The 26,511-nt window shown below is 35.0% G+C and overlaps 2 protein-coding genes across 3 annotated transcripts in view; both read right to left on the reverse strand.

The window, feature by feature from the left end:
• LOC105678707 (rap guanine nucleotide exchange factor 2-like) overlaps nt 1–23,099 on the reverse strand; it is a 111,040-nt gene extending 87,941 nt beyond the window's left edge. Inside the window, exon 1 of the mRNA XM_067349522.1 lies at nt 22,791–23,099. The gene's annotated coding sequence lies outside the window, so the exon portion shown is untranslated. The remainder of the gene's footprint in view (nt 1–22,790) is intronic.
• An 873-nt stretch (nt 23,100–23,972) lies between these two features.
• On the reverse strand, nt 23,973–26,499 carry Usp39 (ubiquitin specific protease 39). 2 transcript variants are annotated; one of them, XM_012378235.2, is made up of 10 exons: nt 26,321–26,498; nt 26,193–26,269; nt 25,724–26,002; nt 25,478–25,653; nt 25,178–25,403; nt 24,824–25,110; nt 24,602–24,730; nt 24,464–24,525; nt 24,174–24,396; nt 23,973–24,098 (listed from the first exon to the last, which is right to left on the reverse strand). In XM_012378235.2, exons 3-10 carry the CDS (start codon nt 25,986–25,988, stop codon nt 24,033–24,035), a joined length of 1,434 nt encoding a protein of 477 aa, XP_012233658.1. In that variant the 5' UTR covers nt 25,989–26,002; nt 26,193–26,269; nt 26,321–26,498; the 3' UTR covers nt 23,973–24,032. The 2 variants fall into 2 exon arrangements, with proteins under 2 accessions (XP_012233658.1, XP_012233657.1); XM_012378234.2 differs by lacking the exon at nt 26,193–26,269 and having other exon boundaries at nt 26,321–26,499.
• Nucleotides 26,500–26,511: the final 12 nt, after the last annotated feature.

Consider the following 26,511-nt stretch of genomic DNA (forward strand, 5'->3'; position numbering starts at 1 on the left):
TCCGAGCCCGATACTTATGCATTATTCCTCTGTTCAGCAATCGATCCTGTGGTTCGAGAATATTCTCTTCACATTAACCTATTACCTATCCGAACTTCAAGGTTCCTGAGACACTTTAACATGTACGAAGACTAAAATTTCAAGAGAAAAAGAGAAGAAGATAACAAGAATTAAAATTTACTCAGCATCCTGAAATACAACGTTTGCAGATAACAGATAAATTATTGAATGACTCTTCGTCTTTAATATAAGGATATATCAAAAGCATGATAATAATTTTTAACTAAAATATTCTTCATGTAGGTAAATCGTTTGAATCATACAAAACTTGTTTACGGACTTCTGTTTTGCATATACCTCTGTATACAAATGTTCAACAAAAAGTGGGCAATCTATTAGAAGTAAAAGCTATGAACGAGTGAAGGAATATCTCGAAGAAGCTGGCACAGCAAGGTGGAGTATGAAGAAGAGAAGGAGTTTCGTCGGCCTTGCGGATCGTTTCTGTTTAGCTTCGTATTACTTGTTTTTTCTTTCTTCGTCGTCGTCGCTTCTTCTTTTCCCGCTTGAGGCTCGACAGGCTCTTTCTTTCTCCCCTTCGTGAAAGAAACTCGCTGAGTCGGCGTCTCGTTCACGGCGACTCGCCTATGCACCATAAGACAAAACGCCGCTAAACAATACGCGAGAGTGAGAGAGTGTGTGTGTGTGCAGAAGCACATATCAATTTACTAATCATACTCGATCATCAACCATCATACAATCATTTAGACTTGTAACAATACGTAATCGACGGTAGGGGATGGATTGATTAATGCCGGCTTGAACAACGACAAATCCGCAACAAGTTATTGCAGATGCCTGCGTGATTTCGCATATAGGTCAGTTACTAATAACTTGCGAGTTCAAATAGTTACGCACGCTGTTATCAACAGACTTTTACAAGTCTGCTGATAATAACATAGGCGTGGCATAAATAGAAATTCAGATACCGTGATCTAAACTGATATGTTTGGTCGATGAACAGGTGATGATTCATCGTCGTTGCAAACGGATGTAACACACAACTTTTATCAGGTAATTTAAAACTTAAAAAAAATTCGATTCTATCAATTACAGTGCAATTGAATAAAGTTGCGATAGTGAACAATTTAATTTGTGATAATGTTCAATAGCATGATTACTCGTCTTGAAGATTCAGTGAATAAAAAGTTAATTTTAAATCATAAAAGAATAATTTGATATTGTTCTCCAAGATTGCGTCATAACCTGTTTACAGCATAGTGCTTTCCTAGACAACGTGTGGGTCCAAGAGTCAAATCTGTCTTCGGCGCATGTAAACGACTCATCGATAAAAATATCCTCACAGTATATGGGGCAGTTCGTAAAGCTGCCCTCCTATGTGAAATGAGACCTGCAGAGTAAATACCCCGCTTTCTAATATAGGACGTTCGGCTTACATAATTACGCCTGTATTTTGGTCCGGTTGTATCGTTATACGACTACAGAATTAGTAGTACTTGTGTTTCGCAAGATAAATTCAGTCGAATTGAATATCTTAATTTATAATTGCAATTAAATAAAAATTTAACCTAAATCAAAGTAGCTGCAATATAAAATTCTTTTATGCAAAATGTTTTAATATGATCACTGCAGTGTGATAAACAATTAATATCTCACAAGTAACAAATAATAAAGAAATGATAAATTACTTATCTTAAAAATGTTCCGCTGAAGCTCGATGCCCCAGTGATCGCTACTCTTGTATGGCACATGTAATTCAATAATTGTTTACGATTGCGCGATAATTTATACAAAATAAATTGATATTCACTGTAATCCCGATGTGAATTTTATCACATCGTAACAAAGAAAAAAGAGAGATGCATGAAATCGCACGGAGTTATTAACCATTTAACACTCTGGGGCACGCAAGCAAACAACAGAGAAAAATAAAAAAATTACGCGTGCCATTCATTACGATTATGTTAAATCTAAAGCACTTTCGTAAGCTTTCACGCTTTTCATCGATATAAAAACTAAAATAAAACGCAGATATATTTTCTTTTTACATCTAGGAAAAGCGTAAAAGTTTATGAAAGTATTTTAAGTTTAGCATAGTCGTAGCGCGTGGCAGATAAAATTAAATGCGCGATTTTTTATTTTCCTCTGCCACTTGCTTGCCTATTCCAGACGCTGCGAGTGTCGGACCAATAATAGCTTCTTGCAATTTCGCGCTTTTCTCGAGTTTTTTTTTATTATAATGTAACAAAAGTTTACGGATAAACAGTGACTTGAGTTTGTTTTTTATAAATTATCGCGCAATCGTAATCAGCTGTTGTGTGTTACAAGTGTCATAGTCATCGATGAATCACTGAGACATCGGACTTCAACGGAACATCTTTAAAATAATTTGTCATTTCTTTATTATTTGTTTGCAATGGTCATATAGCATTTTACATTATTGTGTAGTATAATACATACAAAAGAAATCAGTTTAAAATACTTAGAACATTCGGAAAATATTTACATTATTTAATTTATAAATGTTTAACATTGAAAAAAATTAAACAAGATAAATTTTTTAATATCCAATTAATAAAGTATGTATTAAACCTATTAAATGCTTATTACGCAATTAAAGGATTACTTTAAATATATTCGGAATTTTTATGAATTGACAAATTATTAATTTCTGAATAAGTGCACATTTACTTTTAAACGTCTGAAGATCAATTCATATTATTATGATATAAGCACACGCCTCGAACTTAAAAAATATGTCGACGCGTATTGATAACACTTGACATCCTAGCGATAAGAAAATCGTAACCGCGTGATTTTGAACTTTTTTTCTATTAAACTTTATTCTTCAAATTAAAAGTTATTCGATCAAGTCGACAGTTATTCAATCGTAAATGAAACCCACGCGAATGCTTTATGAAACTACTGAAACAAAGTTCCTATATTTTGGTTCCTTTGATCTCTTTCTTTCATTTTTTCGGTTCTTTTATCATCAATTCATAACGCAATAACTTTCGGCTCAAATAGTTTCCCTTTGTCAGTGCAAAAATCATTAATGCTATTTGATAACAAATAACGCAATTTGATAACAAATCGAATACAATTATTAAACTAATAATTTCCGCCATTGCTTGCATTCTCATCGCGCGTTTAGAGATAAACGTAACCGTTTTATTTGTCCGATACGAAACTCGCATTTCCTATAAATATAAAGCGAGAATCGTACAGCCGCATTGCGTGCTAAATGCGCGGTGAAAATGCAATCGCAGCCGTAGATAGCTGTTTTAAAAGTCACACGTCACGGTAAGATATTCGAGGTAATCCGAACCGTTGATCGCTAAGACGACGGGGCGGATTCACCGTATGTAAGCGTAAACGTACCGTGACCATCGCGAAACAAAACGCGCGTAAGCACTGCAGGTGTATGCGTTGCAAAAATGGAACGGGAACTGTAGAACCGAGGCGCTCCGTTGTTTAGAAAGTGTATACGCTAAATGTAAATTAGGCCTCAAACGTTGCAAGTGCATTTTTCTGAAATTTCGCAAGAATAACTAATAAGAGAAGACATTCGCCAATTTGCGAGAATCAGATTTGGGCGTGTAAAATTTTCGAATCGCACCAATCTCGCAAATTGATTGTAACGTGATCCATTCCATCAAGTTTCAAAACATGCGGTTAGAACGGAATACATGGTGTTTGCCGCCCGTTTGTCATCCATGTTCCGACGCGCGTATTCAGCGAACGGACTAGATTGAATCCAGAGATGCTGACGGCGATATTTCGGACAGTGTACAATATCACAAAGGGTCGTCTGTTAAAAGCGCGACACGTTACTACAGAATACCCTTCATCTCATGCCAGCTTATCCAATATGTTTCTCTCTTTGACAGCTTCATGCAACACAACCCAAAAGAACATAAGCGTTCGAATAACTGTGGATCAAAGGAGACGTATTTGGTGTCTCCACTCTTTTGTAACGTGGGACATACAATCGATTACAATTTATATCGCTACTTTCATGTGACCTCCTTTTTTACACATCGACTTTTTCTATAACTGTCGCTCATCGATCTCACAGTCGCTCGTAGCATCGTTCGCGAAAGATGCATAGCTGCCATTATTAATCTTATCAAGTTCTCCTAAAAAAGTCCAACATCGGACGTTTCTCAGAAGTTTTATGAGTCTTTTCGAAAAACACTTGGTCTGATATGAGATGACTATTATTTATTACTGTCCTTTTCACATGAACACACATCTTTTATCACTATCAGTAACGTATATTCGTAACAAAATGCAAGAAATAGATAATATAAAATTTAAAAGATTTGAGCATAATACATATCAATAGCATTTCAATTATCTACTACAATGCACATAGTGCTTATTGGAATATTCTAAAAATAATCCACCTCTACCGTTCAATATTTTAAAGCATTTTGTATATAACCTTGTATGTCATATTTATATAATACTTTCTATGTTTTTGCGATAAAGAGATGTAGCGCGTTGAATCAGAACTCTCGTGTATAAACGAGACATAATACATTTAACTTTTCACCGTATTTTAATGAGGCTATGAAACATCTTTCGATAAATCAGTACCAATAATTGGTCTCTCGGAAAATCCTTGGCCTACTCTCGCATGTTCGTGCCGTCGTCAACATTAATACATCCGCGCTACCGTTACCATTATTAACGCCGCTAACATACCCCACGATACGATTAGAAACGCGACGTGCGACCTACGCCGTCATAATACGCGTACATCCTCATTAAAAGACCGGATCGTCCCCCGCTCGTTGATCTACGCACTTTTTTATATAACATTCTATTAATTCGACTTTGTTCGCCCTCGCACTCGATCCGTAAACTCGCGCGTTGCAGCGACGAGATATGCATCTAGTTCATAAATAGAATCACTGATAAAAACAAACCGTACTTCAATATCAAATTTTTACCAAAGGAAGAAAAAACAGTTATTATTGAAACGTGAATCAATATAAAATTATAAATAACAATATGTGCTATAAATAAAATAATAATGTCGAAAAAAATATTTCTGTTAACTTTTCACAAAATATTTTTTTTCAAAATCCTTATGTAAAAGAATTTCAACATAATCTTCAATTTTATTTGTGAAAAAAATTTCATGTTCTAAATTTAAGAAGAGTAAAACAATAAATTTGCCAGTGTTTCTAAAATATTAATTTCTCCATCAGCTATTTCCTTTTCAAAATTGCCAATTTAACTCACTTGTCAACAGTTCTCACACTTGCGAAGCGGAAGAACTCTTCTCACGTTATAATATAATAATAAACTGAGCCAGTTTCACCTAGATTCGTGTCCATAATTATATAGACGGTGGATTACAAAATGTACGAGGGAACACCGCGACGGTTTGTGTATATGGTATGCGCTTGGCGAATAATTTAAGTGGCGTACGTCGCTGGAAAATGCAATAATCGGGAAACGGTTGGGAAAATTTCCAGCAATTACCACAGCCCATTGCTACGTTTCTTTGTGAACACCGAACAATCGCGAGCGCTGTAATGATCCCTAGAAATACAACAATAGGCAATGTAGCGCATCAACGCGAATCTTATTTGGCACGGCTTCATGGCGGTCGATACGATTTTTTTCACTCGCAATCAGCAATCTTTAAATCGCGAGTCGTCTATTAATCTAAAATACTAAAAAATTATTTATATAAATTAAATAGTACTGTAAAAATTAAAACTGATCAGAGTTCTTAAGCAACGTTGTAATTAATTTCCAAAAAAATAAATAATTTGAAAGTTTTATTGTAAAAAATTATCATAAATATTACTAATAATTTAATTAAACATTGGTGTGCGTTTTACTAACAAATATTATTATCAAACACATTAAAAATGAACGTGCAACGTTATTGATCGACGTTTTTCTCCATTTTCAGAATAACTATAATATTTGAAAATATTGAGCAACATTCCAGGATAAATGGAAATATAAAAAACTGGCGTACACTTTCTATAAAGGTAAACCGTGGAATGCCCGTCGGGAATGCTAGCATAAAGTTCGTGAGGGTGCCGACCCTCTCTATCGCGTACTTCTTCGCCCCTATTTCGCATGCACTCAGCGCCGACTCTAGCCGGAAAGTACCTTCACCGGCTACTTCGTTCGCGTGGAGAACGGCACTTCAAACTCGTCGCCAAGACCAGAATAGCAGGTCGATAGGAAATTAGAATATCTTTTCGCAAAAAAACGCTCTCGAATATGCTGACATGCAAAATGGTAGTCATGATTTTTAATAATTGCCAACTACTTCCAATCTGACTATGTATTAGCGATTATATTAATGATAGTTAGCCACAAAATAGCTGCAAATTATAACAACTGCTTTACAAGAGAATGAGAAGAAAAGAAATTAGTGAAAAATTATTCAGTTCAAAATTCAAAGCTTTTCTGACAAAATGTAATTTTTCTAATGACGGTTAATCATATCTCTGCTTCGGCATGATATGTTTTTAAGAAGAAAATTTATGAACATTCCTTGCCCCTCACTGAAGCGGCAAAGCCATGAATGATTGAATAAAGCGGATGTTTGCTCGCGAATAGCAGGATGATGGTTAGAGAAGGAAGCACAGAGGCTCCCGATGTGCTCGTCATGATCTTACCGTGGCATCGAACCTGCCGTAATAACCACTTCTAAGTGCAGTCATCGCCAGCAGTCCAAGCACTGCTACGCACTCTGCCTACGGGTGCGTGCCGGGTATAAGAATGAGTGAAAAAAGATGAAAACCGAGCGGAAAAGTAGAGCCTGAAGCTAGAAAACGTCCGATGGCGCTGCTCTTCATGCGTATCCGCGGTGCGTGGGATAGTTCTCATCGCGTTATTATCGCCGCCCGTAACGACGGACGCACGCATTCCGCGCACGTCGCCAATAAATGCTCGTGTCTGTCGTATAATACGTTTATACACGGTGTTTTCGAAACAACGGTCGATTTTTGCGACTTTTTAATTCTTGAAAAAAAAAAAAACATTTCGTTAATTGAATTTCAAATTGAAACCAAGCTGAAAAGTCACTATGGCTATCAGTACTAAAGTATACTTAATTATTTAAAATTAAATAAGAAACAAAAAGTTTTATACTCTTATTTACATTTCTGAAATCTAATTTGCGGAGTCTTCCCTTGTCAATCATTTATATTCAACCTAAATAATATATAAAAAAAAGAAATTCGTTGCAATACAATTTTTTCTGAAAATGTTTTCCTGTTAACTTATTGTTAGAAACACTCTGTATAAGACACTCCTATCACCGTGAATTCGAACTGGATAATAATTGCTTCGATGATCTAATCTCTTAGTAAAGCAGAGGATGTAAGATTGAAACGATAAGAATCCATGTGGTTAACGTTTAATATACAATGTGACCGTGAGCAATAATCTAAATTGATACCGAGTCGAAATGCACCATTATATTGTTGAATACATTACAATGTAAATTAAATTAAATTGTATCTCATGAACTGAATCTTGCAAGCATATATTAAATTCGATAATTTTATAAAAATTACAGCAACAAATATGTCAGAGACATATAAACTGTATTTTATAATAATAGAGTAACTATATCATTTTGCATCAAATGTCTACCGAAAATTATGACGCCATATTAAAAAGACTTGAAATAAAAAAAATAACAGTCCAAATTAGAAGTCTTCACGAAAGGAAGCAGCCAACTATAAAAATAGGACACCCTTTATGCACTCACGCACCAGTCGGCACCAAGTGCTGAGGTAAAAAGCCGTTTCCGTTTGTCCATCTGCCGATCTCACAGGAGCGAGAGGGGAAGAAACGTCCTCGGATAGGGGGAATCGTTGGCGCATTTCTTTCTCCCTTTTGACAGAACGACCTTCAGAAAATAGTACAACTACGGTGTAACATCAACCTTTCCGAAGGCGCATCTAGATGATCCGTTGCGTGAAATCGAATATTGGAATCGACGCGGAATGAATTACGCAAACGTGTAAAACGCGTCACGCGATCACGGCTCGTTGTACCTTGCGGTTTCTGTTCCGCTATAGCAGAAATGTTGCAGTTAGATTTGCAAAAAAGATATTATCGACCCAAGTCTCTTCTTATCGCTCTTTCTACGTGCAAAGATGTAATATTCCAAGTGCAATATTACATCATGCAATGCATTTTATAATAAGATGAGTATCTGTATGTTTATTTTCTGCTAGCTTTTCAATGTCCCGCAATTCCATTGTTTCATGTTTCATGTTTGTTCATTTAGAAGCGTTCTATCACTAGTATCTTTTTGTAAATCTGTTAATGTTAAAAGAGAATTGCGCGCGTGTATAGAATAATAATAGAAATACTTAAACATTGAGCAAGATTAATAAACCGGAAATGGCTTTCTTTGACAAGGAAACTTGACGAGTAATCACCTCTAGACGAGTAATCAATATTACGTCCGGATAATCGACAAGTACGAGTGAAGCTTTGTGAGTGCCGCGTTATATTTCAAAAGTGTATGCGTGTGCGTTTCCGTGGATAACAAACCGCAAGCATATGGCGTATGGCTTCTGTTCGGAAACAACGCCTTGTCTCCGGTGTTCCTTGAGACGTATAAAACGCGCTTATTCTACCGTATAAATTTTATTAAAAACTGAAGATCAAATATGTGCGATATTTTTCTATTATATAGCGTCACATATGCTTTATCTGAATGAATGACAGTTATATGTCCGTGACATAAAATAAAAATTTAATACAAAAGTTTCATATATTCGTAACGTCAGTATTATTGTTCGAAGTTATTTTAATTCATTTATGTATCAATCAATTACATTTGTCAATGGTATTAATAAAAATCACAATCTCCACTCTTCATAATAATATTCAAGACTTTTTTCAGTGTTGAATCACATAATACGAGATATTCGAGAGTGTCGGGATGTCTCTAGGGATCAAGTTAACACACCCAAAGGGCAATTATCTGCCTGCGGTCACTTTAAATGCGACCACTTTAATCATTAATACAAGAATACGCGAGAGTGTTACTTTCCACTATATCACTGCTCCCATTATTCATGAAATAATTTCTATCCGGCTGAGTAAAATAGAATACTTGAATGAGTAAGAGATGATTAATAAAATTGCGAAATAATAAAGTCACGCGGATGACACGGCAATATGTCATTTTGCATAAAAGAAATCGTTTTGCCAAAGCCGTTAATCTGGTTTCCGCAGTTATAATTAACGACCACCGTCTCGTAATACACGAGTCCTTGTAAAAGCGATTAGCCGCGGGAGGCATTGCACCCCGTGCTGTCGCGGAACCGCGACTATCTCGGTATCACTACTTTCAGCCTTCGCGCATCACTCCCTCCATGAGCGATTAGTCATACTTAATCGTTGAACAATTTATATACACCTTTAGAATCCACTTCTCGCGGATTGTCATAGCATGTGCGAATAATGACACATAAGAAATTCTGCAAAATATTCTTCCAACTTCCCGCAATATCAGTGATTATCTGTGCTCGTGATTCTATATTCATTTTTTTATATTGTGGATTGATAACCTTGGATAAAATATTTTTTCTAAAAAAAAAAACGATAAAATATTATACCTACCTATATATTTCACTTTGTCACTGTTTGTTCTAGCAATAAATAATGCAAGACATCTCATAAAATAAAATAAAATGAAATATCTCAAATTTCGTAGTCTATTATTTCGAATTAAATTAGTTGTAAAAAATTGGAATGATAGAAATCGCGTACTTCATACACACGGAATTCGCAATTACATAAAATTATTACTGAAATAATTAAAACTCAGACCTAATGACTCAAAGTACTAATATTTTCGACGTAGCTCTAGGTTCGCCAACGCGGCACTTAAAATTCCAACCAACGCACAGTGAAACTGCTTTCTCTTTATCCGCTTGTATTCATCCTCCTCCGCATCTCCTGTACGTGTCTACACGAAGAACCTGCCGGCTCGGCGTAATAAACTTCATTATACTCTCTTTTGCTCTCTTTCTTGTCGCCCCGTCGAAGTTCTCATGTTTTTCGCAAAATTATACCGTCTGCTACGAAGACCTGCGACTATTTTTTCTGTCTGTCTATTGCCCAGGTGCTCTGAATAAAATCGATAACTCGAGCTTCACGCAACGGTATTGAGACACATATCACGGTATGCTTTTTTTCCCAAGCAAATGTTACTTTAAAATTCAACAAAGCATACATTATGCATTTATTTACATACGTGTTATCTATTTAATTATACGTAATGCTAACTTCTTAAATTTTCATTATTTTCAATCGCAAGCTTTTTTTGATTTGTGTGAGAAATGTGTTCTCTTCTTATTGTTAGTTAAAATAATTTTAGAAAATTAAAACATGCAGATAATGCTATCTTTTATTTAATCCTAAGTGAGCTTTGAATATGTATTCCCTAATTGCAAAATTTTATTAAAGGATTGATTGTGAAGATGATTAAAACTGAATGTTAAAAAGTTTTAAATCATAATGACAATTTAACTTAATGGACTTGTTAAATTCTACATTGAATACAAGCAGCTCTTCTACATTAAAACTATATTAAATACATAAAATTCAAATAAAACACTTAGCTCTGATTTTAATAAAAAAAAACGAACATATCCTTCTACACTGCGAAATATATATCGCGCAAGACTCGTAAAACGGAAAACAGGTAATCAATTTTGCACGAGACCCGGGTTTTACGTATCATAGCTATCTCTGAACCTCCGCTGAATTCAAAATGCGAAAGAGAAGGCACTCATAAAACGCACGATAGTACTGAATACTGCATGCTGAACGACTGATGAAGACTAGATATCCAATCCGTTACTCGCAAGATTGGTCGATCTTAATATATTTTTAATAAAATGTTTATCCGTCTAGAGTATATACAGTTCATGTATATATCATTTTATTGTCGTATCCATGTATATATCTGGAAGTTCAATATCGTTTTAATATCGTTTCGATCTGTGCAATTTTTGTCAGTATCGGAGTGTTACAAATAAATTATTTTATCTGTACAGCTTTTAAAAAAGCAAAAAAAAAAAAAAACTTTGTACAAGCTTCTACGTAACTCATTATTAAATAATCAACAAAGTGATCTGTATTCTCACCGTATATTTAACGCCAATTGTGGCTGTTGTGATTCCCACCTATTGACATCGCATGCCAGCCTTACATTAACCAGATAAAATTCAATATCAGACCATCACATCAGCATTTTCGCAATAAACGTGAGAAATGAATATAGGTCAATGTTCCCATTATAGAGCTTCCTTTTTTACTTATTGTTTCAGATTTTGCTATCATCAGCGACGTTTTGTATGCCGATGTTACTGTTGAAGTTAAGCTTGGGAGCTATATCGTAGTGTGCCAACGGCAAACAATACATGACGGAGCTCGACATAAGTCCGAGTTGTTCAATGGTCACTGAACCTCCCCTAACGAATCGATAGTACGACGGCCGCTTTAATACGCGCGCACGCGAGATCACGAGAGAGTAGCACGCGAGCGAGCGAGCAAGCGAGCTTACCTGCTGCGCGATCGAATTCCAAGTCTACGCGCACCTGGCACCATCGAAAAGTCAATTGTCTCGGTCAATACGCGTTCGTCATCACGCGGACATATGTTTTTGCATCGTTTTGCCAGATGACTTTTTTTTTTATAAGAAAAGATTCTTTATGAGAAAAACAGAAAACTATTTAGAAAATATAAAAGACATTAAATCCTTTTTATAAAAAAAATTGCAAACTTACATTCAGTAATTAGAGAATATATGATGTTTAAAAAATAAATAAGATTAAATAAGTCAAATCACTATCACTTGCTTAATTTATGCATATAAAAAGTATTTTATCAGTTTAATTTGAATACGATATCGTACATATGTCTGATCGTCAGGAGATCGCAGATAATATGATTTTTTAAATTTCAAATAAAGTGAATATTTCAGAAAATATAAAAAGATCTGTGTATGTATGTGTGTATACATATATATATATATATATATAAATCTAGAAGCAGTTGTTTTATTATAATTATTATATATTTTACGAATAATTAAGTCAAAATTGGCAACATAATAATAACAACCCGATAACCAAATATTAATTAATATCTTTGTCAATACGCGGAAATCACGACGTTTAATTCAATATTTAACTGCTGCAATGGTTTTCAATAATATTTAATTGAACGACACTCTTTCAACAACTGAGTTTCTGAAAGCAAAGAAATGGCGACATGGAAAGAAAATTTTTGCAGAAATCTGACGATCGATTCTAACTTTAAATTGCCAGTTCCCTCGACAGAATTCTATAGTTTATCGCTGCACCTGCATAGCGTTATCAGAATCAGATCAGCTGCAATGAATGCTTTACCATTTCTAACGTGCCACGAACTATGTAGTTCACCCACAAGAATTCATCCTCAGCATTTTCGTTTTGAACGCGATAATGTGATTGCAATTGAATCAGTGGTCTTGAATGAAAGATACAGGCGTACGAAATGGAAGTCATTTCGCGAAAGAGATCATTATTTTTAGAAAGAGAATATTATAGTTGATAGAGATTATATTAAAGAAAAGATCACATGGACACAATTGCAAATTAAAAATTGGTTTCTATATGTTTGTTAGTTTACGTGTCTCGATTAGTTTGACAGTGATCTAGAAATGAGGGTAAACTTGCGTATTCTCGTTTTATAATGTATGTATCGTACACCCGGTTTCAACGGTCGTTACACAAGCGACAATGAACCGTCCTTTTCCGATACGTAGCCGTGCATGTCCAGACGACGACTTCCGGTTCCTCATGCCGCAGCCAGGACATGGCTAAAAAAAAACACGCTACGTGGCATGCGGATTAATGAGACTCGTTATTGCGTGCAAGGATCGTACGGAAAAGCGATTAAAGCTCTGTTTCTTCCTTAAAACTTTTCACTTTTGTCAAGATAAAACAGCAAGAACAGAAACGTTATTAAAAAAGTCACAATCGTATTGCGGTAAGTTAGAAACGACAGATGTGGAAAAATGTAGGTTATGCGTACCTTCACGTTTTTAAAATTACGAATAAAGGAGATTATTTTTTTATCTGTATAATATCATAATTTCAACTAAAAAATTATATCGGTTTTAATCTCCGGTTATTAAAGCATAAAAGTGTATAATTACTAAGTTTTATTTCACATTATATAATATTTAAAATTAAAAAATATCATAGTAGTAATCTATTTCAAACAAAAATTTACTAACTCTCTTTTGGTTAAAACCAAACCTAGCCAATTAATAAATATCTTTCACTAAAAAAAGAATAAGTTATTGTAACTTTTTTTCTCGCAATCAAGATCAATATAATTTTCAATTTATTTTCATAACATTTACCTGGTCTACGTAAGCGAACATTCAAATTGTAAAATGTGATTTCTTTCGAGTCAGTCTTTCTCCCCTTTCCTTACAGGATCTACGAAGGAAACAGGAAATTGCCGTGAAATTGCCCGAAAATTGACACATCGCACCCTCTACGCATAAATGTATTTTCCGCGGCTTCTCGCACCAGGAAACGAAACTTTTAATATAAATTTAAGATAATTCACGCCTGATATCCCGTTTTCCACCCCAACATTGATTGTATTAACTCCTGCATCCTATTTTCTCCTTGCAAATACATATGAAAATCAGTTATATACATAAATTTAAATCCTCAAAAAAAATAACCATTAAAAACACAAATATTCGTTTTCTCTGTTTGTTTGAATTATTCTACAAATTAAACAGTGCATATTAAATCAAACCATAAAAAGTTTGTCAAACAAAAATATTAAAATATCACCTTATTATTTGGCAAACGTTAAATATTATTCACAATTGAGAGATAAATTCTGTATAAATAACCGGATTTTTATAATCGCATTATAATCCGCATTATAATCGCATTAATAATCCTTTACAAATAAATTTCCTTACATCCAAATGCGAAAAATTTATATTATAACAAATATTTTCCTTAACACAATTTAGAGAGAATTATAAATTTAAATATCCACAACCCTTCTTCAACCCGGAATTCCTAACGCGTCTCTCGGCGAGGCCTTTGGTGCAAAAGTATGAAATTCTATACAGTTTTCAAATATTTACTCGAGGATGATAATGTAGGAGAGAAAAAGTATGAGTAATTTATAACTAATAATATGTAACTGGAAGAATATCTGCTATAAAAAGAATTACCTAAATCTATATTAATCATAGTATATTATTATAAAAATATATTTTTCTAAGCAAGATGAAGTCGCTCAAACACGAGCATTAAAGTTGTTACAAAGTGATATGAATAAGATGTGTACGAAGTGATTTATAAAAGTATTTATCATCGTTAGTTGACTTTTCGCAATATAGACAGATACTGATTAAAACATACTGCCGCAAAAAAAAAAATATTGAAAAAAGAAAGAATCTCTATTTTAAGAAATTTTAACAATCGGTGCAAAATATTATCTTTAGCTTCAATCGCATGCGAGGCAAAATCGAAAGATTTATGTGTGAATTATATGTAAATCAGAGTTTATATATATGAGAAAAAATATTTATTTGCAAATAAAAGTAATAATATGATGTAATAAGCATGATTTTAATCGAACATAAAATACGAAGCGTGTGATATGATCATTAAAGTTAATAGAATCGGATTGAGTGTAAGATGAAGAGGAGAAGAAAGAGGAACGAAGAGAGAAAGAGAGAGGAGGAATAATGTTTGACGAGAAGTTATGCGAAGCGTGTGACCGGAAGAAATCCAAGATATATACAATTGGCCGGAAGCAAGGACCCTTTGAAGGTGACGCAGTCCGAAGGTTGTTTCATTTCGCGAATGTTTTTTTTTTTTTTTCTTTCTTTTCGCTTCTCGCCGCGATAAGATCGAGAATGAATCGCGCGATCTGACCGGCTACCAAGTTTATCGGCCCTCGTTTTACCGCTACCACTAACTGCCTCGCCAGTTCCAGAGAGTGCTCAACGACAGTGGCGGCACGGAATTGTGCAACCCCGGCTATTGTCTTTTGTGCGTGCCCTGCTACTTTCTGGAAGATGTATTATACTTTCGACTTTGTCTCACGCACAGTTAAGACCAAAGATCACATTTCGCACTGATTATTAAGATTTCTTTATTGTTCTTCTTTTTAATCTTTCATTTATTTCTCCTTTCCTTAAGACTCAACGCGTTTTAACAATTTATCCCCACGGTATATCCATGAATAAACTGCTTCAAGTAGTTGATTTAATTACTTCATTATTGTTATGTGTATATTGTTAAATGCAATATTCAAATTAAGATCAATTTGACTGAGAATCATGTTAATATATTATTAAATACGACGCTAAGTATCAATAAAATTATAAAGCTTTGTTTTGTATCACATACATATTTCTGTAATTTAAAATAGAATATTAATCATAAATATTCAATTAAAAAAAGATAATATCGCGCTTTATACTGCATAAAATATAATTATAAATTACTGTTACCAATTTACATAATTATGCAGATCACCGGATGAAAAAGTACGAATTTTCGAGATATTTCAGCAGTGCCCAAAAGAGACTACATTAAGAGACCATATACGTCCACACCGTATTGGATTGGCAGATTTTATATGCGGAGGTGTGCCCATTGAAAGAGAGAGAGCATCATCTATGACACCTACATATACAATTTGCCGATCGGCCTCGGTGTAGACATACCTTTACCGGCACACTATGATGTAACGTGGCGGCTCTCGAGACTTCATTTTTGTCGAAGGTAATTTGCAAATACATGTCGTATAACTATTTGCAAATATATGCAACATTTGTGCGGGGTATCGCGTCTTAGATGCGAACAAGGTTGAACACGTGTCGTGTGTAGGATTGTTCCCTTTTCACAACTTTACCTAGCGATATGTAAAAGGATTTGAAGGTCGAAAATTTTAAGATATAGCCGCGGGTGTACAGACGCGAGACTTTCTAAATATTATACTCATCGGGAGTCTGGATTAGAACACTTCATACAACTAGAACATCTTGCAGAACTTCATGTAATGCATAAAATTATGCTTTTTAGATTATATATCAGAACATTTGCACTATTGAACAATTCCAGCTATATATACAAATTTATATAATGTAGCGATTTGTTGTCGGTAAATAAAGTACAACGCTTCAGCCGAGATATATGTAATGCTTTGTAAAAAAATGCGTATGAGCAGAGGCATGAATGAAAGAGAGATTACTGATTTAATAATTGACACGCCAAAAGCGTTTCGCGAAGCTCTGTAATATAACTGTCGCGGAACCATCTAGAGCCGCAGGTGTAACAGTAGAGAGGTACGAATATGGTATCTGCAGCGGAAGAGCGAGACGACGAAGGAAGGAAAGGGACAAGAGAAGGAAGGATAGATATGAGGATGGAGATAACGGAAGAAGGGGAAGTGTACGTTAAGACAGGTGGTGCGGATAATAACGCCTAACGGAAAGTGCAGGCTGTGGGTCACAATAGTCGCGCTTATGCAGCAACTATTTCGTTGGCGCACTTCGCAAGTTAGCCTACTTTAAGAGTTAAGTGTTCGAACTTGAGCGATTATTGGCCTCGTAAACCTCATACAAAGCAGAACCTTATCGCATGAAATGCTATAAATGTCATTTGCAACGCGAAAATAGTAGTCGAGAAAAAAAATTGTGATTTTTTTTCCTTGGTTATTAATTATCAATTGCGCGATATCCGATTCATCAAAATGTACGCATTGATATTTGCATGTTAAGAGCGTGTAAATGTCTTATATTAACCTAGCGCGTGAAATAACTTACGAGAAAATGATAACAAAGAGATTTTTCTTAATAACACTAGCGCTACATTTCTTGCGTTTGCCGTTAAAATTACTACTTCCGCGAAGTAATAGTGCGATTATATGATAAAATTTCTAATTGCAGACTTATTATACAAATATACTAGGTGCGCAACTAAGTTTCCGGGTTTCACACATGAATGGCGCTAACGATACATGTAGTCGATATACATGTCTAAAGTTGTGTTTTTTTATTAACTTGGACATCTGTCAACAATAACCAGTTATAATACCAACACATATCGCAACGCAAAAATTTTTTTTCTAACAATAAAGATGTCGAGTTTTGTGCCAACTAAACAGCATTTGCGGGAAGCTTTGCTTTTCTGCTTCAACTTGAAAGAAAATGCAGCTGAAGCAGGTCGTTTGCTTAAGAAAGCCTACGGCAAACATGCACCATCGAAAACTACCTGTAAAGATTGGTTTAAACGCTTCAGAAGTGGCGATTTCGACACTGAGGACAAGGAGCGCTCCGGAAGACCAAAAACATTTGAGGACGCCGATCTGCAAGCGTTATTGGATGAAAATGATACGCAAACACAAGACAACAACAACTGATAAATTTGAACCATGCATTGCTCGAAAAACGGCCAGAATGGGACACGAGACACGAACGAGTAATATTGCAGCACGACAACGCTCCGTGCCATCGCACTTCCATCGTCCAGGACACCATCAAAACGCTGAAATGGGATCTGCTACCGCACCCGCTGTATTCACCAGACCTGGCCCCTTCCGATTATCACTTGTTCCGGTCGATGGCGCATGGCTTGGCTGGGCTACACTTGGCCAATTTCGAAGAAGTGCAGAATTGGTTGGATGAATGGTTTCGATTCAAAGACGCGTCGTTTTATCGTCGCGGTATTCATGTATTGCCAGAGAGATGGCAAAAATGTGTAGCTAGCGAGGGACGATATTTTGAATAAACCGTTTTTTGTATTTCTCTTGAAATTTTCCATTTTGCATTGATAAAAAAAACCCGGAAACTTAGTTGCGCACCTAGTATGTGTAAAATGTTAAAAACATCACGGAACTAATACATCAGGAATAAGCTTATAAGAATGCTAGAAACATTTAAGAAATGCTTTGTAATTCAAATAAATAACTCGCGTTCATTCGCAGAAAGAATTTCTGAATCATAAACTATTGATATTTTGATAAATATAATCTTTCAGATACGATGATTAAATATTGTATGTACATTATTTATACCGAAAGCATAAACTTTCAGTAGAATGTTAGAGAATTTATGTCAAAAAATTGTCACGAATAAAAACATCTCGACAATGACGAGAAGCCGTGTATGTACTTTCGCATTTATTATTCACACGCGTATCCCAATACGCTACTAAATAAAATTTATACCGATGTGAATTATTAGAGTTATCAAAACAACAATAACTATATATATGTGATGTGACGGATGGTATTATTCTGGAAGTCATACTGTCTAGTCCCCTGCCATTCATAAATATAGATACTACCAGCATTAACGAGATAAAATTTACTTCACAGTTCAACATGTTTACCGAACAAGTATCGCAACAAAAAAAATAGTCCCGCGTCATAAAAGGGTAATCGATCTAACGCATTTTATCGTTTCTCCATGCGACGCGACGATCACTTCCATTCATAAGCGCAACGAACTATGATAAAATTAAATGTGCACTTAGAAGCGTAAACATTGCGAGTACGATAGTGAGACAGAGAAGTTAATTGATCGGGACTTCATTTCTTACTCAATGCAACGCATTTACTTATTTTTTTTAATATGGTGACAGACGAAATTAGACAATTGGATAAAAATTCTTCTAATTTTAATAACCAAATTTATCAAAAACTGCATACTTTCGGAGGACTGTTATTACATTTTGAACCTCATTTCAACTTTATTTATTTCGTTAATAAAAATTTTGTGGAGTTTGTCGAATCTCTGTAAATAATACAGCCAAAATAATACGACAAAAATAGAACAAAAATATCTTATAACAGCGTTCATAAAATTTCCTATACAATAAGTACTTTATTTAAGTTAAGAGAAGATAGATTTTTCCACTAACCTCAATCGTTCCGACCTCATTATTCGATCTGCTCAAATGGACGATGCACATACGTTTCTCTCTGATTTTCCATTACCGCTACGCACAGACTTTTGTCCCTAATCTCTCAACGTCTTCCGTCATGAAAAAATATCTCTCGCCGTAATTTTCTTCGCGAAAGAAATCTTTCCCTCATTACTTCACACGTTGCGCTAAATTATCAATCGGTCGCGAATACGGTGTTCAAAAAAATTCATGCGCTTACATGACTCTAAACTGCCAGGAGACTAGAAACTACAAAGAAATGCTAAACTATAAAGTCATTCTAAAGCTATGAAGGCACGATAAAAATATATTACAACCTTTATCTGGAAAATAAAGAATCGATATGACCGCATTGAATTTCTATTCATACAAAATTATCCATCTTAAAAGATAGAAAGGTAATTTCTATAATGAAAAAAAATACTATAAGATTAAAACTAAAATATCAGAATATTTCGTGCGCTACTTGTGTGGATTATATAAAATCCGACTTGTTTCTCGGCCAAGTGGAGCAAACCTAATTCCGCGATTTTCTGAAGCAGAAACAGGATGGTTTTCTACACGTACGTAAAAAAAAGTAATGAAAGTATCAATTGTCGAAATGCATTTTATCTCTTCGTGAGTTACGTGAAAGATCTGACAAATGGTAAAATATGTATAATAAGTTGATACAAAATCACGTAACAAGTACGGGTGTGTATCGCGTGCCGTGCGATCGCGGGATTATTTGTCTCTCAGTATCACGTGCAATCACGCGAAATTTTATCCGGCAAAAGCGCTTCAATATTTATCGAACATGAGAGCATGAACAGTCCCCGGAGACAGCTTTGCACATCGTTACAATCCTCGCGCCGTTGCACCTTCAAACGTCACGGTCGAGTTTAACGTTTCGTCGAAACAAACGAATACAAACCCAGCGACAACAGCCTCGAAATTCTCTCTTTCTTTTTTGGCGTCTGCGAGCCGACGAGGCATAGCAGCGGGATGTATTGTTCTCATCCTCCCGTAGTGCATTACGTAAATGAGAATAGTGCCTCGTACATTCTATCTAATTCACGCACGAGTCACAGCAACGATGTCGTCCCTTCAACTCCTAATCACCGCCGTAAAGTGCTCTTTTCTAGCGCAAAGCAGCATTTGCAACTTAAGAGAAAATAAATTAAGAGCATAAAAGCTTCTCTCGTATACTGTAAAAGTAGTATCTTACAGACATGATGTAAATGAATAATTCGTCGATTTTGCTTATTAGTGAAAGTTGAAAAAAGTTGGAAGAAACTTAATGTATATCAAGAATAACAAAATATAAAAATTATCGAGCTTTGATAATTCTATTCGATAATCATTTATACATTTCACAATATTAATTTTTGCAAAAAAAAATTTTTTAAATTGCATTCTTCAGTAAAAAATAATGAGTATCGAGATCGTAACTTCAATGGAAAGTTTCTGTGTCATAAACGATTGCCCCAGATTCTAAAATTTAAGGAAGACAATTTACGTTTGTTTGTTCCAAGTCCGTGGACGGTTTTAGGTCACGTCCAAAAATTCAGCGTTCACACATCAGATGATATTCGCGTTAAAATTTTTCTCTCTTCCCTGTTCTACATTTGCACGTATATATATATTGCAATTTGTAAGTGATATTAAAATACATTTAATATTGAAATTTATGTCATTATGTAAGTATCAAATTATTCATACAAATCAAAATCTAATTAAAAATTAATACGTGAAAATTATGAAATCTAAACAAACGATATTAAAGAAAAATTATCAGTAAAATTGCAATCAGATTTTAAGTAGATTATTTTCAACTTATTTGCAATTTTCCTGAAAACTATATTTTCAAATTGGAATTGTATAAAAGTGTAAAATTATTATACCGATTATGAATGCCGAACAATGTTTGAATGCAAAATTTCTCTTGTTTATTTTGTCATTGTAACTCCATTAAATATTGTAATACCTTTGAAATTTTCAATATTGAAAATGTTATAAAAAAATTAAAAAATGATCTGTCAATTACATTGCATTCGATCACGTTGCATTGGCTATTACGTTTAATATTAAACAGAACAGTTCGTGCACTTAGATCGAGTGCTCTCTTTTAAGAGTTTCATTCTTTCAACAGTAAGAACCGGTTGAAGATACTATAATCGAGCATCATTATCAATAGCATGTCTATCACAAAGCTATCACTTGAAAACCATTCTCAAAAGTAGCAACTTTCAGAAAGACACGTTTTAGTTAATGATTGCCAGATGTCAAGATGTATCTGCATTTTGTACGGAATGATTTCTACACAAGATCGTGACTCGTATAACCCAATTCGCCGATATCTCGCGGCCTCGAAGATACCATCATTATATTCAATTACAGAGGTAGTTGCATATACGCGCTTACATGGCCGGCCACCTGCTGTTCCGCGAATAGTTGCGGTTTATTCAAGTAAGTTTCATACTTCCTTGATTTTTTTTCCTTATATATATATATATATATATATATATATTTAAACTCATCGTATATCGTATTGTACTTTTATATACTTTTAAGTTTGGCTTCTTGTAAACTTTGCGCAAATAATGCGTTTAAGGAAAGCAATGGACATTATCATGCATTTGTCACTAATGAGGAAATGCAAACGGTAAAAAGCATTAATATATCTTTATAATTACTTAATAATTAATAATTTTGAACAAGTGCTTATGTATAAATGCTCCAAAATATTTGTCGACTTAAGCACTGTTTATCATTCCATTAATCAAGATTGCTATTAAAGTACTGAAGTGATTAAAGTTATCATTCAAATCTTTTTTGTCATTTTCGTATGTATCATAACTTATTCTGTTGTCACACTAAGTAATCAAAGATAATATTAAAACCATATGTTCGCATCATAATTGATTTTCAGAAATGTTTCAGAATTACTCACCGTACATGAACTTTCGCCTAATTTTTCACATATTTTCTAATGTATTGTAAAATAGGTATCATAAAATGTACGAAATAATATCGCATATTATACAAAAACCACTTAAATAGTTTGTTAGATGTTTGATTGTTAAGATCACAAAAGTCAGCAATTCAAAATTGAATCGAAATCTTTAAGATTAAACACACAATTGCTATTTGTCACCCGCATACGCAGAAATGAGTTTACGCGATGTGCAATGATCACGAGACTTGCTAGGAATCCGAAATTCGCAGAATTCCTCCGCGAGAGTCAACGTACCGCCTCTCCTCCTCCCGTTCTGTCTCACGGAACTGCGTGTTTCACCTTGCTCCTCCACGACGGCGGCTACGCGATCGAATAATTTTTTCGAGCACCGCGCGAAACAGGTATTCGATCGTCGCGCGGACGATGGAGGGGTGGATTGGTAGCAGAGTAAATATACGCGGATATTGGCGCGACGCCGACGTGAAGTTGCAACCGGACGACGACGCTGCACGAGAATAAACTAAGCGTCGAGAAAATTAGAATGAAACGAGCATACGCGAACGCAGGATCGCCGGAATACAACCGAAAGATTAATCGAGTGGAAAAAAAAATAAACAGAAGGCACACAAACACGATAGCGCGGACGAAAGGTCGTATGAAGGATGCAACCGTTGCCGCCGCGGGCAGCAAGTTTCAAACGTTGCTCGCTTCTGCGTATTCGTGGTGCAAGTACAACGGCAACGGCGCCATCGCGAATAAAATCTGATAGCGCGAGATGCCTATTCAAAATGTCGCTGTTTATTTCTACACAGAATTTGTCTCAAGAAGCTACTCACCGTGCAGTCGTTGGAACGTCTTTTGTCGTCGGGCCGGCGATAATCCAAGTGCTGCTAAATTCAATGCACAACGCGATCAACACTGCGAACACTCACTCGCGCGCGTTGCACACATGTATGTTCATAAACAACGTACGCGAAATCGTATCGGGCGATTCTTCTTTGCAGCAAGCGAAGCAGAAAAGAAGAAGCACGACGAAAACGCGGGGAACGCGACGCGCGCGATACTCGCCTACTCAAACGCAAACGGCTCGCGTGACCGGTCGCGACTCTGCTTCGTCACGAACTCCGACCGACTCATACCAACATCTACTCTCCTCAGCTTCGACTCGACTCGGCGCAACGTTCGTGCATCTTCGTGACTCCGCCGCCCCGCCACTCACACGCAGCGGTTTACATTTTCAAATATGTCGGTACATTCGCGCCAAATAACTTACATTGCTTGAGTTGTGAATAGGGTTGCTTTTATGCCGCAACACAACTATACACATAATTGTAACAATATGTTATACATTCAGTGATCATTCGATACTGTACACGCACTCAGAGCAACCGAAACAAACAACTGTCCGGTCACGCAAACATCAGTTATGGATACGCACCATAACTACGTTTTCTTTATCTTAATTCCGCCGAGCTAAATTTTTAACATACTACATATAATGCAAACTGTACCGCATATTGATGCTCTTGATCAAATGTTATTTTCGCGCCTGTCCATGACATCAAAATTTGTACTCACTGCAACTGTAATCCACGCCAATTGACAAAACCCTGATGAAATCGTGAACATTCGCGGTAAAAATAATACGTTCTGATAATTGCTCACCACTTTAATCGATATTCCCGATAAAAATTTGCACTCATTACACACTTTTAACGAATAAATTACGAAGCGTTCGCACTCTGCGTTCCAAGCTAAAGCAACATTCTATAAATTACTACGACGACCAGAAGAGGGCGCATCTAGCGTCCACATCGATCATCGATACATAATTTGGTGCTACATTCACATTCTTTTAGACGCAACGTAAGCGCGAAAATTTAAAATCTATAATTAATGTATTTTATCTATTAAAAGTGCATAATATATTCGTAATGAGTTATTTATTGCAAATACATACATTTATAATTATATACTAGAATAAATTTATTATGGAAATATCAAAAATCAAGATGGGATTCATATATATAAAATGTAAATTTTTATTTTTATCTTTCAAAATTTTTAGTTGGGACATATCACATAGTTTTTTTATTCTTATTGTCTCCGTTTTCCATATGCGTGTCTTTTCTTAATTCATAAATCTGTAAAAAAAGATAAATCTCTATAAAAAAATAGAACATTATAAATTATAATATAAATATTTCTTCTTAATTTACCTGTATATATGCTTCAGTGAGAGTAATCATTTGGGGCAAAATTTGAGTAACATGTAAATCTTGCAATTCATACCACTGACCAGTGGCTCTGTGTAAAATATGAACTCTGTATGTTCCTTGACCAGGTTCACCATCATGTACTATATTGGCTACTAGATCGTACGTCGTATATGGATGCTTAGCTTTCACTTCCGGTGTTAAAATATCTCCAAAATCCACATTTCTATAAACATAAGCAAAATTTATCGAAATTGTTAACAATTTTAATTCATGCAATAAAAAATACTCACTTAACGGGGAAATTGACGATTGTTGGATTTTTCTCGACAAAAAATGTATTTTTGGTAAATCTCTGAAAGCAGTACAGAAATTATATGATACAATTATAAGATACATTCATATAGTTCATTATTATACACAAGACTTACTTTTATATAAAGTATAAGATACGGTGGCAGTTCAGTAATTTCAAATCTTTTCATGAAATTTTCCTTATACGTCTTATACTCCTTCTCAGTAATGGCATTAAATTTATTCAAGAGAGTGTACAAGTTTACCTGTGCAAATAAAAATGCAATATATATTATAACTATTCCTTAAATTTCTATTTAAGGAATTATATGTGTGTGTGATCAATATCCATACGCAACCTGTGGGATAATGTTTTCCGTGAACTGATCTTTGAATAATGGAGGCGGAGGAAGATCGCAAGTAAGATATAAAAAAGGGCTTTCCGTTACAGTTTCGCCATATTCGACCGTGTGCAGCAGTTCACTTCTTTGGCTCTCTTCTAGTTCCAATGGCGGTATTTTTCGCGTATATATTCGCATATGTCCCAAAAAAGTTTTATAAATTATGCTAGAATCCCGCTTCTTTGTACCATTTAATGCCAAATGTAGAGCATTTAAAAACCATGATAAAAAATCCACCGGATCGCCTGTATAGTGTCTTATTAGTAAAAACAATAAGAATAAATGTTTATATGGATGAAATCTGCTACATACCTTGCTCTGTAAACTGAAATCTTTTTTTACTCCATAAAACTACTGCTTGCAACATCTCATGAGGACTTACATGGGCTTTAAAGTTACGTGGATTCCACAATTTACGCATGAGTTCACCAAATCTTTGTACCAAAAGATAGGATGAATCACCAGGTGGTCTCCTCACATGAGAATAATTAGATTCTCTTAAAAAGAAATCTCTCAAAGGTGTAACATGTGAAAGCGCCTATAAAATATAAAAATTATAATATACACAAAACCCTGATATTAATATATATTAAGTTAATTATAATGAATTACTTGTAAAATGACATTGCAGTAGTCATTTGCTTTTATGTTATTCATTCCCACAATTCCTGGTGAATACATAGAGCCATCAATTGCTCTGGATTGCTTGTCGCTCTTATCTAGTTGAACTATTTGTATTTTGTCAAAAGTTGGATTTAATACATATTTAATGTCGTCCAGTGATGAATCTAATAAATATGTAAAATGTCAGCTGTTGAACAAAAGAAACATATAAAAATAATGTATGTACTTACTTACCAACTATTTCATAATTATCTGGTAAACAATAAAATTTTAATGTATGTAAATTAAGAAAGACATGATGACTCTCTGCTACACTGTGTGTATAAGCATGAGTATTAGTTCCTCTGCCTTGGAAATATTTGCCACAAACCAGACAAGCATATACATTTATCCTAGACAGCGACACGGAGCACAATTTTTCAAAGTCAAAATCTAAAAATTGTCGATTAATCTTGTCCAAATATGGACACAATCGTGGTGCCTCTGATTTTGTTCTCATATATTTTACATTCTCTGTAATAGAAAAATGATACAATTTTGAGATAATGCTTTAGATTATAACTTGTGTAGAAGCTACCCAACAAAGTATATAAATTTAAGTATAAAAAATTGCTGATTATTTTATGTAATTAAAAGTTATACCGACGTTTATAAGTGAATTAACATTTTTATTTCATCAAAGCCAAAGAAAATCATAACGCACCAAACGTCACCTAACCTCAAACTTCGTGTAAACAGTGCTTTCTTGCGTTTCGTTAAAGCCATAATGTGTATCTAGAACTGATTGATTTAAATTGCCAATAATATTATAATATACAAAATAACACTCACTTTCTGTTTCATTATCCGAATCACTCCCGACGTCAACAAATTTTCGTTTCTCTGATATAACTTGTTTAACGGACGCCATGTTTTTTGGCATTGAATATAACATCAGAGAGAAACCTGAGAGAGGCCACGCTGCCGTTTTTCGTAAGACGCTTTTTCTAGGCTGTACACTAGCGGCGCGTACATCCATTTTA

The sequence above is a fragment of the Linepithema humile genome, chromosome 2 (assembly GCF_040581485.1).
Source record: "Linepithema humile isolate Giens D197 chromosome 2, Lhum_UNIL_v1.0, whole genome shotgun sequence".
Taxonomy (NCBI): Eukaryota; Metazoa; Arthropoda; class Insecta; order Hymenoptera; family Formicidae; genus Linepithema; species Linepithema humile.

Bases quoted from the DNA above. Each gene is read 5' to 3' on its own strand.
- Usp39 (XM_012378234.2), bottom strand. From the start codon at position 26,423: ATGTTATATTCAATGCCAAAAAACATGGCGTCCGTTAAACAAGTTATA. The intron at 26,003-26,320 runs GTGAGTGTTATT...TTTCTATTACAG, and splicing joins TTCGGATAATGAAACAGAAA to AGAATGTAAAATATATGAGA. The intron at 24,526-24,601 runs GTAAGTCTTGTG...TACTGCTTTCAG, and splicing joins ATCTTATACTTTATATAAAA to AGATTTACCAAAAATACATT.